This window comes from Carassius carassius, chromosome 21 (assembly GCF_963082965.1).
Source record: "Carassius carassius chromosome 21, fCarCar2.1, whole genome shotgun sequence".
NCBI lineage: Eukaryota > Metazoa > Chordata > Actinopteri > Cypriniformes > Cyprinidae > Carassius > Carassius carassius.
The window spans coordinates 23,248,799-23,265,649 of NC_081775.1; the positions used below are offsets into that span (position 1 = coordinate 23,248,799).

General features: G+C 37.6%; 1 protein-coding gene and 1 pseudogene across 2 annotated transcripts; one reads left to right on the forward strand and one right to left on the reverse strand.

Annotated features, from left to right (window-relative positions):
• The first annotated feature begins 263 nt into the window (after window positions 1–263).
• LOC132097215 (type I iodothyronine deiodinase-like) lies at window positions 264–2,018 on the forward strand (annotated as a pseudogene).
• Window positions 2,019–6,051: 4,033 nt separating this feature from the next.
• LOC132097904 (single-stranded DNA-binding protein 3-like) lies at window positions 6,052–16,770 on the reverse strand. Of its 2 annotated transcripts, XM_059503893.1 has the most exons (17): window positions 16,579–16,770; window positions 15,858–15,930; window positions 15,645–15,706; window positions 15,252–15,336; window positions 12,574–12,663; window positions 10,027–10,098; window positions 9,773–9,832; window positions 9,592–9,652; window positions 9,377–9,500; window positions 8,746–8,794; window positions 8,610–8,645; window positions 8,447–8,501; window positions 8,180–8,244; window positions 7,931–8,003; window positions 7,812–7,840; window positions 6,470–6,568; window positions 6,052–6,120 (listed from the first exon to the last, which is right to left on the reverse strand). In XM_059503893.1, the coding sequence occupies exons 1-17, from the start codon at window positions 16,632–16,634 to the stop codon at window positions 6,088–6,090; spliced, it is 1,122 nt and encodes a 373-aa protein (XP_059359876.1). In that variant the 5' UTR covers window positions 16,635–16,770; the 3' UTR covers window positions 6,052–6,087. The 2 variants fall into 2 exon arrangements, with proteins under 2 accessions (XP_059359876.1, XP_059359878.1); XM_059503895.1 differs by lacking the exon at window positions 10,027–10,098 and having other exon boundaries at window positions 16,579–16,768.
• Window positions 16,771–16,851: the final 81 nt, after the last annotated feature.

Consider the following 16,851-nt stretch of genomic DNA (forward strand, 5'->3'; position numbering starts at 1 on the left):
TCCTGCTCACTCACGCCAAAGAACTCCCTGCTCAAGCTCGCCGTCTCTGCAAGATTAACGATGGCAATTTGCACGCACAGCTACTAGAAGATTTACATCTGTCAGACAGGTTGCTGACGTCATCAAGCTTAGTTTGAGTCTGCGCGTCAGAAACGGAAGTGCTAAAAATCACTAAAAATGGGCTTCACTTGTCTCAATTGAGTTCCAGTGGGGTCGCTGTGTCCATTACTTTTACTGTCTATGTGTGGACTGGAGGGGGTAAGCTTTTGCTACAACACATGCAAAGTTTGACGTCTTTTTTCATTCACGTTACGTTAGTGTTCGCGCCACGACGCGTGGACTGATACATTCTTCTCGCGATGTGGACAGCAGTGGGATATGCGCTCAGAAAACTCTCGGTTTATGTATCAGCTGTGGCCATGATATTATTTGCGATAGCGCAGATGACTCTGTTGAAACTCCTGTCTTTCGTTTCCCCGGGACTGATGAGGAAAATCCATCTGAAAATGGGAGAGAAGTCGACGATGACTCAAAACCCCAAATTCCGATACGAGGACTGGGGTCCGACTTTCTTTTCTCTGAGGTTCATTAAAACCGTGCTCTCCGTGAACTGGTGCTCGCTGGGCCTGGAGGCGTTTGAGGGGCACGCGGCTCCGGACACAGCTTTAATCACCCTGGAAGGACAGAAAACCAGCATTCATCGTTTTCTTAAAGGTATAGTAAATGTATTCTTTATTATTATTATTTGTATAATTAAACTGACTCCATCAGTCCTAAGGGTCCTTCCAATTAAAGAAAACACAATCTTGAACTGACCAGAGTATTTAAAGGGATGTTACATTAAAAAGATTAGTTTTATAGTCTAGGCAGTATTGCATGAAATTACATTCAAATGAATTACTTAGTAATGCCTTACACCCAACACTGTTACTGATGCAGTCTTCTTGACAGGGAACCGTCCACTGGTTCTGAGTTTCGGAAGCTGCACTTGACCCCCATTTCTTTACAAACTTGACGAGTTAAAACAACTTGTCAAGGACTTCAGTGATGTGGCAGATTTCCTTGTTGTTTACCTTGCAGAAGCGCATGCAACTGGTAATTACAATAATATTTCAAATAATTTGCTGTTGTCCTGATGCAGTGGTAACAACATGGACTGATATAACCTTTGCCTAGAATACACTGTGGAGTACTTTACAAGTAGAGCACTAGGTGATAAGTGTTAAGTAACTTGATAAATTCTTCTGTTTTCTTGTAGATGCTTGGGCCTTTACAAACAACGTTGACATCAGTGTGCACAAAAACTTGGAGGAGAGACTGGCTGCGGCCCGGACCCTGGTCAAAGAAGACCCTCTCTGCCCTGTGGTAGTGGATGAGATGACCAACATCACTGCCAGCAAATACGGAGCCCTGCCTGAGCGTCTCTATGTCATTCAGAGTGGGAAAGTTATCTATCAGGTGAGTGTTTTGTAATGTAGACAAACTGCATAGTGCACACAGTACAGGAAATGCCTCCAAAGCTTTATAACGGCTCTCGTGAGAGCAGTAGAGAGTTGCTAGTGAAAGCTCTGGAAGATTGGCACAGCTTTTGGAAAGCAGTTAATGCTCTTGACCAGAGGTTTTGCAAACTCTCTTCCTCTTGTAGTTAGAGATTTCTTGTTTATAGAGTTGAAAGGTTTGGAATGAGCTGAACCGAATGAGGCAAAAGGTTTTATAGTCACAATGGTTTTTGTTCTTTTGCTGCATTTTTGATTGGCAGTGTTTTGTATAGTCTAAATATTGATCAAGAAGTCCACAGTATGGAAGTATTTTCACACTCGGTTTTTATTGTTCCTAACAGGGTGGCTTTGGACCTTGGGGGTACCACCCTGAAGAGGTTCGAAAAGTTCTGGAGAAAATTAATTAAAAGGGAAAAAATTGCAGTTTTCTATTCATCATTGCATTGATATATTTGCACTTTTCTGAACTTCTAGTGCTTAATCTTTCTGAGTCCTTGTGTTTGCTTGTGACAGTTACAGATTAAAACCTTGATGTTTCAAACACAGGAGGGGGGGGGGGTGTAAACATTTTTTTTATATATATAAACCTTGATAAATTTGTTCTGCTTTAAGGCAAATACATAATTATACCAGTATTGTATTCAAAGACCATACATTCATCAGCAGAGATTGGGAAGGGCACCTGTGCTTGTAAGCTTTTTTTTTTTTTAACTTGTGACTGTAAATGATGCTTACAGATTAAAACTGTGATCTGTAAACTGATAACTCATAAGTCATTTGTTCTAAACAAATTTAGAAGCACAGATGTCACTGTTTTCAACAACTATTCAAATAAATCATCATATATATCTCATAAGAGTGAGTGTATGTCATTGTATAAGGCATGACAACTTCACAGCAATAGCGTGTGCTTGTCCTTCAGTGAAAAGCACATCTTGAACTGCTCTTTTATCCATGGCACACTTGATAAATATTTCAAGGAACTTCTTTTAAGTTGCACACTTTGAACAATAACTGTCGTTTTCACAAAAAAGCACATTGTACAGTCGTGGCCAAAAGTTTTGAGAATTACATAAATATTAGTTTTCAAAAAGTTTGCTGCTAAACTGCTTTTAGATCTTTGTTTCAGTTGTTTCTGTGATGTACTGAAATATAATTACAAGCACTTCATACGTTTCAAAGGCTTTTGTCGACAATTACATGACATTTATGCAAAGAGTCAGTATTTGCAGTGTTGGCCCTTCTTTTTCAGGACCTCTGCAATTCAACTGGGCACGCTCTCAATCAACTTCTGGGCCAAATTCTGACTGAGGCAATCCATTCTTTCATAATCACTTCTTGGAGTTTGTCAGAATTAGTGGGTTTTTGTTTGTCCACCCGCCTCTTGAGGATTGACCACAAGTTCTCAATGGGATTAAGATCTGGGGAGTTTCAAGGCCATGGACCCAAAATTTCTTCGCCTCACTGTGCGTGCAGATGCGCTCACACCTTCCTGCTGCCATTCCTGAGCAAGCTCTGCACTGGTGGCACTCCGATCCCGCAGCTGAATCCTCTTTAGGAGACGATCCTGGCGCTTGCTGGACTTTCTTGGACGTTGTTGTAAATTGTTGGTTTAGGTGCAATCTTAGTAGCCACAATATCCTTGTCTGTGAAGCAATTTTTATGCAACGCAATGATGGCTGCACGCGTTTCTTTGCAGGTCACCATGGTTAACAATGGAAGAACAATGATTTCAAGCATCACCCTCCTTTTAACATGTCAAGTCTGCCATTCTAACCCAATCAGCCTGACATAATGATCTCCAGCCTTGTGCTCGTCAACATTCTCACCTGAGTTAACAAGACGATTACTGAAATGATCTCAGCAGGTCCTTTAATGACAGCAATGAAATGCAGTGGAAAGGTTTTTTTGGGATTAAGTTAATTTTCATTGCAAAGAAGGACTATGCAATTCATCTGATCACTCTTCATAACATTCTGGAGTATATGCAAATTGCTATTATAAAAACTTAAGCAGCAACTTTTCCAGTTTCCAATATTTATGTAATTCTCAAAACTTTTGGCCACGACTGTATTATAAGGCAGTTAAGAACATGTTGCACATTGCAACCCTTTCACCGAGTACATCTCATCAAACCTATTACAGCTAAATACATTATTGAATTTTCAATTCAAATGGCTATTCAAACGGCTGCTAGTAACAGTAAACCTAGTCTTTAATGGACAATGTTAATCTAGATGCAAGTATAGAATCTAATGTCATCTATGTATGGGATATGCTAACAAAATACATTGCAGATGGGTGTTTTTTCCATAACCCTTGCACAATATTTTAAAAATAATTTTAAGCTGTAAAAGATGGAAAGTTTAAATGAAATGATGGAAGATCATATAAAATAATTAAAACAAACTGGATTTTGAACTTCTACCTGTTTAACCTTTAATTCAGACTTGAGCAATTCAATTCCGAGATATTTGTGAATGATAAACAACGATCAGTTGCTGTTTTCAGCTGCAAGAACCTTAACCTTATGACTGCGTTTGTACTTTGGACTCATGTCACATGATGTATTTGGCAGTCAGGATCTTGTTGTGGGTTACTCAGAGCTACAGACTGCCCCAAAGTCAAAGTTTGACTGCAGACTGTGCTTTCATTCATTTAAAAGGGCTGCTAGCTCTTAAAACATTATTCTTAATGACTAATGGTAGGTTGCAAACCATTGGTCTAGTGCGTGTTTACTTTGAAAAACAATGGAAAACATTTTCTGTGGGAACAGCCACCAATACCATTCTCGAGAGAGAAAGAAAAAGACTCTTAAGGACGATCACTGGTTTGTAGAGTTTAAGTGTCAGTTGGTTGGGCAAAACCTGTAGAGCTCTTATGAATCACTTGTAGCTCATTTGAGCTGTGTACGCTATGATCCTGCTGGATGTTTCGCAGAGGAGGAGAGCGAAGAGCTTTGTCAATGGATTCTTACGACACGCTCTGCCTACTAAAAACATTACATGCATTGTCCCATGAGTGAAAACAGACAGAGGCTTGAGACAATTTGGGAACAACTTTATATTACATCAAAACTGGTTCACTTATTCAAAGAGAATGATTTACATGGAAATCAAATGGCTGGATCTTGGCCCTCTGGGGAGATGCTACCCTAAAGAAGTCGGGGAACATCAACAGCTTTACATCATTTTCCAAAGTTTAAATCATTTCACATTGAGCTTTCCCTTTTCTCTTAAAAAGTGATTTGCTGGAAACTGGCTGAAACACTGCTTTCCTGCTTGAATTAGTATAAATGACTGAAAAACATAAGACAAAAGATCCTCAAAGCAGCCAAATAATTTAGTAGTCAATATATAAACAAGCCTATTCAGCCCACAGTTAAAAGTATGATTCACAAGCTAACAAAAGCAGTGCAAAACCACTACTAAAATGTAAAACAAATGTCCAAGTGTCTGTATAAATAGATGATGATACCATTCTAACTGTAGTATGACCTTGTCTGATGTCGCTCAAATGAAACCTAATACAAAACAAATCCAAACACACTAGAGTCTAGCTTACAAAAGCAATATCCTTACAGGATGATGCCTTTAAACCAACATCAAACCATTTCAGAGCTAAAACAAGAGGCACATGGGAGGGAATTACATATATAGATATATATATATAAAAAAAGAAAACATGATAATGGTTTATCTTTTAACCATCACAAATTCATCATGACATAATTAAACCCAACAACAGCCGAAAATTATGCAGGGATACCCATCCAGACACGCAATCCAGTCACCCGCCTGAGGAGCTCCGAGAAGGTCTCATAGGTAGTATGTTTGTCAGGGTCAGCATCTGAGAGGATCAGCGTATCATTCGGTCTTCACCAAAGATTGAGACAGCAGTTACATTTCAGAAAAATAAAAGAACTTGAAATCAGTGCAGAAAACAAAAAAAGTCCTCTTCACGACAGGACCAGTCAATGCAGTTATTCCTTAAAAGCAGCTGCTTATAATGCTTGAAGACAAAAATGACAGTGTACAAGTAAAATACAACTGGGAGTCTTTCCCCGTTCAGAAAAGACCGAATTCTCTCACCACTTGATGCGTTTCGCTTGAGAAAAATAAAAACAGGTCATTGAAAGGCAATAAAATATTCACAGAATTCAAGGCCACGTATGAGAGTTCAGTGTCAAAAAGTCGGAGGAAGTTTCGTACGTGTAAACCATGCTGAAGTTGGACGTGGATGTCGGATTTTGAGAAAGAGAGAGCGAACTGCGATTATTCCTCTTCGGCACAAAATGTACACACATCCAGCGACTATGTCAGCAGTAACCATACTTTTCTTCTTAATGAGAGATGGCCTCTGAGAGGAACAAGAAAACTAAAAATTCAGGAGCACTGAGTCGCATTTAGATCTTCCGATCTTTATAGAGGAGAAAAGGTTTGCTAGCCATTTAAAAAAAGAAAAGAAGTAACAACAAAAATCATTTTGATATTGCATGTGACAACTTTTGAAGATGCAGGGCAGTCCCACCCAATTCCATTTCCTGTAGTTTCCTGTGAGTTTCCAGAACGGAGCAGACAGACTGGCATCAGACGCTCATGGTCATGGAAGGAGAGTACTGCTGTAAAGAAAGAAAGAAACAAACAAGTTAGTACACTCTACAGGAAAAGTACAAACTCACTTTACATCAATTTGGTGTTTGTGTTTCATTGTTCCAGCACACCATTTTTTTTTTTTTAAGAGCTGTGCCTCGTAATGGCACATTGTTAAGCTACATCGCTAGCTAGCAGTTTCAAAACAGCTATAATCCCCAAACTTGATTTGTCAGCCAAGAAAATATTTCCTTGAAGTACAGATGTGAGACTACGATTTTAAGTTAAAATTTGATTAAGTTGATTTGATTTAACTCCCAGTTTGGGAAACCTTGTTTTAATATATAACAAAGGGATGTAAAAGTTAATTAATCTTACATTCTCATTCTGGAAGGAGTGAAGGTAGCTGCCTCCTACATCTTCATCTCTAGGGGTCCCGGGTGGATTGCTCATGCCACTCATGTTGTTAGGAGAATTCTGATGAAGAGATGTGAAACTTAGACGGAAAGTAATCATATAGGATGTGAATAAGCAGTGAATAAGAGTGCTGCAGAGATTACATATTTAATGATTTATTTTTGGCCACTCAGGAAGTTAGCATCACCCTAGCTCCAATAGGATTTGCAGAAAATAAGCTGTGTCTAGATTTATGATTCTCTCTGTATGATTCTTTTCATGATAATCTTCATATATGAACACAACTTTTGAAATCTAAATACAATGTCAATAGTAAAAAGCTAAAAGTTAGGCTGTAAAACGAACTACATCAAAGCATGACTTCAAATCAACATCTCTAGGTTTCGGAAAACTCTTTCGATCTTATTTTAAAATCTACAAGTTTCAGTTAGAATACTTTGTAAGAGTGTGAGTAAAATCGGAATAAAAAAAAAGATTCTTAACAGTGCAGTCCCATTTAGTCACTTGTTACCAACTGCCTTAAAAAAAAACCTTGCCTGGGGCATTTCTGATGTGTTTAATGTCAATAGATATGTTTCCATCCACCTATTTAAAAAAAAAAAAAAAAAAAAAAACAATGGATGGAAACACTAAGATGCACACATTCGAGTAGGATAAACTTTTTTTTTCCCGGCAAGAAATAAATTCCTCCATGCGCATCGGACCGATCTCTTTCACTGCATCTATATGTTGTTATGGTCATTCTGAAATGTCTGAGCAGACTGTCGTCAAAGTATTTTTGTATTATTGTCTTACACGACTGCATCCCCAAACAGCTTGCATTCACCTCCAAAAGCAACGACTGCATTTATTGTGTTTCGTCTGCTCACTCTGAGGTGCAAGTAATTTTATCAAAAAAAGAATTGTCATATAAAAGATTATATTCAGTGGCTTCTCCTAGTTTTCTTAGCGATATTTAGTGCCGATTTTGTTTTGTTTTTTGACTCTGGATGAATACGGTGATTTATTCACAATTTTGCGCATAAGTTTAATTTGAATCTTTGGAAGGAAACATAGCTACTGAATCAAACATGAAGATATCTTAGGTTTGTGTTCACCACAGATCTCATTTCAGGCATTTAACCAAAAACCCACTGTCTTCAGGAAGATGGAACCAGAAGTGCTAAAATGCTAACTCATTTCCATGTTTTAGGACCCACTCCTGAAGCATTCTTTTAAATATTCTTGAAATACATCTAATTCTGATTCCAACCAAATATAACATTGGTGGTCTTTAAATACTATTAGAAAGATTATAAATCACCTTTGGAAGTCCGTCCAGGTCTCCTGAACCTATAAAGGCACAAGATTAAAAAAAAAAAAAATTTCAAATAGGAAAGTTTTTATTTTAAATATAACCATGTGCTTTTACATTAGCATCACCTCCGTTCATATGCATTGGGTCCATTCCTGCCATGGCCCCTAGGGGGCCCTCAGAGCCTGGGCCTATGGGAAACTGGAAAGAAAAAAAAAACAGAAAACAAACTGACATGTTCTGCCATCAGACAGTAATGATGAAAAAGGGTAACATGAACACAGCCAAGGGCACTTTTCTTCTGCGCTAATGTACTACACTAAGCAGTTTGTGAATGGTGTGCCTCTGAGAAATGAGTCAGCAGGTCTGTCTCTTACACTGTTGCGACCTCCACCTCCAGAGTTGATCATAGTGTACAGGTTTTCACTGGAGTTGTTGGAGTCTGAGGATGAAAAATGTTTCATTAATGGGAAGGAAATCTCTCCATGATCAGTTAAACAATCATTATCCTGCTTTAGGCAAAGCCTGGGGTAATTCGGACATCTATGGAAATCAGAGTTAAACTAAATTCAATTGAGAAGGTTATGAAAGACTCTCAGCTGAATTACTGTGTGTTTTCTGAACTGAATGTGTGGCAAACAGACCTGCTGGACTAGGAACAATTCCAGGTGTTCCTGGAGGACCCCCTCCTTGTGGACCCTGGAGAAACAAAATGGATTACAGCTTTAAAGTTATACTCCAAAGTCTTTATGAATTATTATAGTAATAAAATGTGCAGTAGATGAGGAACTGTTTTTTTTTTTTTACCCCATAAGCACCAGGAGATGGTGATGAATATGGCATCTAAACCAAAACAAACAGAATTATGTTTGGGAATGTAGTATTCTATTATAAAAAATAAATGTAATTACTCTAATAAAATACTCAAATTTAGAATAATTACATTGTTGGCATTTGGATTTGGCCATGGTGGTCTGCCATTTCCAGGACCCCTACAAAACACAAAATAACATGGATTAGTATTCAGTTTCCATTTAATCAGTCATTTACATCATTAACTTCTGTTCAAAAATTTGGAGTTAGTAAGATTTTTAAGAAGTCTCTTATGCTCACCAAGGCTGCTTTTTTATATATAAAAAAAAAAAACACACACACACAAAAAAGAAATATTATGAAATATTATTACAACCTAAAATATTACAACCGAAAAGTTATTTTAAAATGTAATTTGCTCCAGTGATGTCAAAACTGAATTTTCAGCAGCCATCACGCCTGTCTTCAGTCACATGATCCTTCAGAAATCAATTTAATATGCAAATGTGTTGCTTGATAAATTATCAATGCAACAACTCAGTTGTGCTGTTAATTATTTTGATAACATTTTTTAGGATTCTTTGATGAATAAAAAGTAAAAAAAAAAAAAAACAGCATTTATTGGAAAGAAAATCTTCTGTAACATTATAAATGTCTTTACTCAAATTTCTGATCGATTTAATGTGTCATTGTTGAATAAAAACATATAATTTGATTGAATTCTTAGTGACCCCAAACACTATTGTCACAAAAGGTCTTACATGTTCACTCCTGGCATGCCAGGGCCCATTGAATTGTGTGGTGGTCTCATTCCTCCTCCAAAACTCTGGGGGCCGGGGCCCATGGGACCCATTCCTCTAGGAACATTCATCCTCTGCATCGGCCCTTGAGATGGCGAAAGGAGAAGTCAAATCAGTTTAGGTCATCTGCAGCTTTAACATATGTTAACTTAGATATACTCATAACTCATGCTCACCCTGTAGTCTGGGATCCATGTTTGGGAGCATTGGCTGGGCAGCTGGAACTCCACCTGGGGGCTGGGAAAGTGTTGTACAAATTTAATTTTAACATCTATTTTTATTAATGTATTTTTTATTGGACATTTTAATTAAAGCTACAAAAGCTGACATCAAGACCACATTGATGAACTAACTCACCTGGTTGCCCATTCTGATGGGGGGTCGTGGTCCCCCACCAAAGCGAGGTGACATGAAAGGCTGCAACATAAAAAATCAACTTAACAGAAAACTCTAACAATGACATTCTGCCTGAATCTAAAGATGATGTGTCGGAGAACACAGGGGAACCACAGCTCAGCAGAGAAGACTAACAGGACGATGGCGAGAGAGAAACTATACAGAGGGCAGAATCAGTCAAAAGAAATAGCCCGTGAATAGACAGGAGCCGCTACCTGGCCGTGTGGTCCCATCATGCTGTTAGGGGGAGGAGGAGCGTGAGGGGAGGCCTGGGAGCCGGGAGGGCCCTAAGAAAGTGAAGAGACCACATGAGAGGAGAGCAGGATCGAGAGACCAAGCAAGGGAAAGGTAGCAAGTGATAAAAAGGGCAATGGAGAGACAAGAAAGAAAAACAGAGAGAGTGTCATTAAAAGAGCTGGGGAGAGAACACCAAAGAACGCACTGAGAATCGTAAGTGACTGGTGGCTGTACAGATAAACTCACCCTGAAAGAGCAAAGCACTTGGACAAATTAAACAAATGAATCAATGGGCGAACAAATTAAACATTTATGAAGAATTCAACAATTTAAATAGAGAAAGATAATACTGGACCCAACACTGAGTAGTCAGAGCTGCCCCATCATTCCCTGTTTTTACTATAATCACTTTACTTATCATAATAAATAAATTTACTTCTTTTTTTAAACAAAATCATTTTCACTATTAGTCAAACCTCTCGATATGAACCTCTGCACATGTTCCCGTTAATACTGGTAAATTAAAATATTTAGGAAATATAACATTTCTAAATAATGATAATAATAATTAATTATTATATAGGATACAACAAGATTATATAAGGAAAATTATAAAGTATCTTTTCCATATATATTCATGTTGTATCCTATAAAATCATTAATTGTGATTATTTTATAATTATATATACATTTCATAAATCTGAAAAAAAAAATTATATATATATATATATATATATATATATATATATATATATATATATATATATATATATATATATATATATATATATATATATATATATATATATATATATATATATATATATTTATAAATATTAAAATCTAAAGCTACATATACATATTAAACTTTTTAAAAACGATATGCATGTCATATAATTAACTGAAATAGATGTAAATAAAAGAAAATCTTTTTTTATAGAAAGAGAGCATGCTTAAACTTAATTTGCATATAAATAAAAAAAAATGGTCAAAAACAAAAATATTTAAAAGCTATATATAATAAGGCTGCCCCCTTATAGTCAACTAATTGTTAATCGACCAGAAGGTTGACAAAAATTGCATAAGTCGTTTAAGGCTCACAGATCGTTAACAGCTGGTCTATGGTAATAAAGTACATCGGACAGGACATCGAAACACTCGCCCATCATTCATCCACCACAAATATGGCTTATCTGAAATATGTAAGTACCGTATTTTTTTGGACTATATGTCGCACCTGAGTATAAGTCACATCAGTCCAAAAATACGTCATGATGAAGAAAAAACATATAAGTCGCACTGGAATATAAGTCGCATTTATTTAGAACCAAGCACCAAGAGAAACATTACCGTCTCCAGCCGCGAGAGGGTGCTATATGTTTTCAGTGTAGACTACAGGAGCACTGAGCAGCATAGAGCGCCCTCTCGCGGCTGTAGACGGTAATGTTTTCTCTTGGTTCATTTCTCTCGGTTCATGTCAAATTAATTTTGATAAATAAGTCGCACCTGACTATAAGTCGCAGGAACAGCCAAACTATGAAAAAAAGTGCGACTTATAGTCCGGAAAAAACGGTATTAGCAGCTTTACATGGCCGCTCAATCTAATGTCAACCTTTAGAAATGTGTGCTGTTCAAGTGTCTGTGTGGAGTGTGGAAGCTGAATATTAGCGTCCACTGCACCACCGATGGAGGCTCCGGTGCATTCACATATTCCTAAAATACTCTGTCATTTTGGTCATACAGATAAGAGAAATAAATCTTTCAAATCTGTAAAGATTCTACATTAATTTGTGTGCACTCACAATAACAACAACATTATTTTTGCTTTTGTAAAATAATGAAAGCAAAAAGGATGCACTTTCTGCCATCTCAGCCTCTGTGAACTTGAGTGCGAAACTCCATGTATATCTTTACCTAAGACATAAAATAATATATCTACAGAGAGTGAAATCTCTTCTTTCAAATGAACCAATTCAAATGGAAAACAAATATTTTCAGATAATCTAATCCGTATGAAACATACAGGTGCATCTACTATTGTAGAGATGACGAGTCAGTGTCGCTGACTTCATCTCTTAAACGGAAACAAAGAAAGCACTTGTTTATCAGTGAATTATTAAAATGTTAATGCAGCCTCCTTACTGTTTTTCCCTGACACAATCATATTACTTCTGCCAGAGCACTGTGGCAAGTTTTATGCGTGTACTGTGCTTTTTAGGCTATGTCGGCAGTTTAAGGCTCATTATAATGATTTAAATAGTTTATTAATAAACGTGCGATTAATCGACTAATGCTTAAAATGAACGACTACTAGTCAACCACAAAAATCCTTAGAAGATGGCAGGCCTAATATATACACATACATGTAATAATAATACATTTGTATAACAGCTTTTTAAAATCATGAGAAACATTAGTTCAGTGTGACCAAACGTTTGACTAATAGCCTGTGCAGGATTTGGATCAGCGACATCTTAAAAATATCTCACAAGACATGAGGTTTAGAAAGAGGGTGATGATCTAACCTGGAAGAATCCAGGGGGCATGGGTCCACCTGGCATGCCATCTCCTTGTGGCATGTTCCCAAGAACAGGACTGGGGGCTGCAGCGGCACTCTGTGGGCACAAATCATTAAGGAAAAAAAAGATGAGGACACATTAGAATGGTGGGGGACACCTGTACATCTTAAGTCAGATTTTTTTCCCCTAGCAAAACAGATTTATTCCGCAAGTAGAAAATGAAGCTTAATTCATTCTAGCACTCATAAATCTGTGCTCTAACAGCAAGCAATAAAGCCAATGGCAAAGCCACAACTGACTGGTGTAAAATCCAATTTTAAGGTCTACAAAACCAAGAGGAAAGAACTAGGTTTCAGAGCACAACTGGGATTTGATCATGCATAAAATGGCAGTGGAAAAAGCACAGTGTGGTCTGCTGCCTGTCACACTTCAGCCTGAGTTAACCGAGCTAGGCTTTTCAGAGAGCACTGTGAAATACCACAGGAAGGAGGTAGAAAGAAAGAGGAGCAGCTGACCCTGATGGAACAACACAGATCAGAACCGGCCAATAGGAAGAGTCAGACTGAGACTAATCCACAACAATGAAGTAGCTATGCTTTTCATTCAGTCTATTCAAGTTCACAGTTAAAGGGCCAAGAGGACTTTTTATTTTTAAAAATCGATATAAAGATAGATCCTATTACATTCTTAATAGACACAATAGATATTTTTTTACATATTCAAACTTCAGTGTTATGGTTAGCTAAAGAAAAAAAATTTCTCTTTTTTTAGTCTTTGCTAATTGAAAAAGCTCAAATAAAATATAAATATTACATGAAATTAAATTGTAAATATAATTTCAATATGTAAATATTTTCTAAAGAGGAATAGTTTTTACTAATAAAAAAATTCAAATGCACATAACAAAAATACCAAAACTTAAATTAAAATAAAACTGAAAAATGGAATGCTTAAGAAAACTAAAGTTTGTAGTAAAATTCAATGACTTGATCCATTTCCAAAATGACTTTTCTATTTTGGATGACATCACCAAGGCTGTCATTTCCTGTTTTGAAAAGTAAGCAATCCAACAAAAAATTCTGGAAAAGAACGCGTCTACTTTTCATGATCCAATCAATTCTCAAATGGATAAAATCAATTTTCACCCTTCCTCCTCTTGCTGAGCATCTTGTTTCGCTTGGAAAATCATATTACTTAAGTTAAATGGACAGGAATGTCATTTCATGTCACCTTAGGATTAGCTAAAATTTTTCATAACCAAGGAAAATCCTTCAAATTTAGCCAGGGATATGTTCCTGGATGCTCTACCCTGATGACAGGCTAACATCATTATATCACCAAAATGTCCTGAAAGTATAAAACAAATCCAACACAGTCCTGCTCCACACAGCTCATCCATCCCTCACTCTCCAAGTTCGCTTCCATGCTCCTCGTTCCATTTGTCTCTTCCCTCATTTCCAATCTGCCTACCGACAGGCTCCATGACAGCCATCAATCACTCTCCATCCCCACCGCAGCCCGAGGGGGAGTGTTTCCCCTGACACAGCATGAAGACAACATGGCCACTGTTTAAAGAGGGCGCAGCCTCCTCCCCCACCCTCTGGAGAATAAGAGATCACAGACCTGACCCAACGCCACGGTCCCGACCACAGTTGGGCACAAAAGGCAGGAGACTACGACGATCACAAAACATAATGCCCTATAACACTCCTGAAGATCCAGCCATGCTGAACATGTGGCTGATTTTCGCATAGCAGATAATGTTTCATGTATCCCTGTATGGCAGCATCCTTTCAGATTAGGATGTCTAGACAGGGGACCAAGGGTTTGATTTTTTTTAGACTTGCTGCATATGACCTCTGACCTATGGCCCCTCACTAAAGCTTGCGGCTAGACATCAGCGGCCATGTATTACTGGTAAGAAGCTAAAACTGGAGAACTCTTTGGCCTAAGAGTTGCATCATTCCTATACAAGCTGTTGGGAAAATGCATAGAAATGAGATTGAGATAAATTCTTCTTTTGTGCCAAAAATCATAAGGATATTAAATAAAAGATCATGTTCCATGAAGATATTTTGTGAATGTCCAATAAATATATCAAAATTAATTTGTTATTAGTAATATGAATTGCTAAGAACTTCATTTGGACAACTTAAACATTTTCTCAAATTTTTAATGATTTTTTGCACCCTTCAGATTCCAAATATTGTCCTATCCTAACAAACCATACATCAATGGAAAGTTAATTTATTCAGCTTTCATATTGTGTGTAAATCTCTCTCTCTCTCTCTTTTTTTATTTAAATTACCCTTATGGATGGTTTTGTGGTCCTTGGTCACTTTTTAAAAGGTAACACAATTTTTAAATATTTAACAATAGTAAGAGCTGTCCTGGCTTCAATCTTTGTGAAGATGCAGACCTTGATCATTTACATTACAAATCTGATCATCCGAGACACATACCATCTTTGTATAGAAACGGTGATGATTCCATTGAAAAGCCTGCTGACATCATTGCTATTGTAGGGTTGATCACTACATCCTTCACACACAACACGTATACACTTCCTTATTATAAAACATAGAGACTCTTCCAGAGTCTGAAAGATTCACAGGAACATGAAATGCAATTTTGTCCTTAATCTGCATACATTATGGAAACACTATGTGCTTTTCTGTACTCACATAGTCATGGAAAGCCTTGGCCTCGCTTGAATGTTCGCATGTGTCTCTCCTCTCAGGAGCTGCACAGTAGAGGTCCCAAAAGACACTGGGTAAAGAAAAAGTGGTCAAATAAGCCTGCATATGCCAATGGTTCGTGCAAAAATTATAGCATAATTTAATCATTTTCGTGTCATTTTAAACCTCTACAACGTTCGCTTCAATGGAATAAAAAAAAACATTTTAGTTGGTAAGTTTTCATTGCAGTTACAAACCATACAATTTAAGAGCTGTGTGTGGTAAAAGATTTTAACACAAATTTCAGTCTGTTTCTTACATAAATATATGGTTTAAAAAAAATGTGTCAACTATTCCTTTTAATATTATAAAAAGACAAAATACACCCAAAATACTCACCACCACCAGGAATGCAGGAACCCAGGAGGGTCTCCCAGCGTGATGTTCTTTTCCCATCGGATCTAAAATGGACCAGAAAATGATCAAATATTTGAATTAAAAGGCAGTCTGTGAGTGCACAGGCCTGAAATACATTTCCAATTGTAATGTTTGCAAGTGTGTGTCTGTAAAAAAAACTAAAGCATGGTCCTCCACTGAGATTGGGATCCTTACTTCTGACAGGAAAGTCTGTGCTGACTTCTGAGCACCAATGTGTAACAGATACTCATAAACATACAGAGCTAACCTGCAATAAAACAGAGAGAAAACAATATTACGTTAAAAAAGCAACAATTAATAAAAAAGGCATAATATGGTTGGTGAGGACAAATTCAAGAAATCAGTACTGTAACACACTCCTCTCTGGTTTACACTTAAAGTGTCTATAGTAAAAATGAATGTATTATCCAAAGAAAATATTCATTATATTAAGCAAAAAATACAGATTTAAATATTTAATTTATTTATATTTTATTATTATTCATAAACCCCCACTGAGCAAGGATGCATCTCAAAAACATAAAAAATGCATAAAAAAAACTAAACAAAAGACGGGACCCACTCCCCTCCAAGACTGGCGTCTGAGGCTAAATGAAACAAGGAACACTGAAGCGCCCGTCCCGCATGCACAAACTATTTCAAATGGCTGCATTAAAACGTAGGTGATTTAAAAAGGCACGGTTTTTATTCTGGATCACATCACAAGAGGCGAAAGCTCTGTGCCATGGGGGACCCCAGAATGGCGCACGGCTGGGCACTTTCGATTCAACGCTCTCACGACAAGCCTATAGCAGCAGCATACGCTCCATATGCAGCCGAGCCTATACTGCCCTAACAATAGGCTACATCCAACACAATAACACACGCACGACGGCCAATGTTCAAAAGACCTTACTTTTCCCGAGCTTGACCATCCGATGGCACGACGGAGCTTTTGCCTTTAGGAAACATGTTTTTTGTGTGTGCACGGGAGAGTCGCCCGCGTTCCCTTTTCCTCTATTTTCGACAATTCATCTGTCACTGCTCCTGGTTCGAATGCACAAACTAAACACAGTGACGCCTTCTCAACCAAACTTGACCACTGGGGCGGGGGGGAATGGTGTTGTTTGATTGACAAGAGCAATTGACCAATGGCAGGGCGCCATTTCTCTTGCGTGAAGCCCTGCAT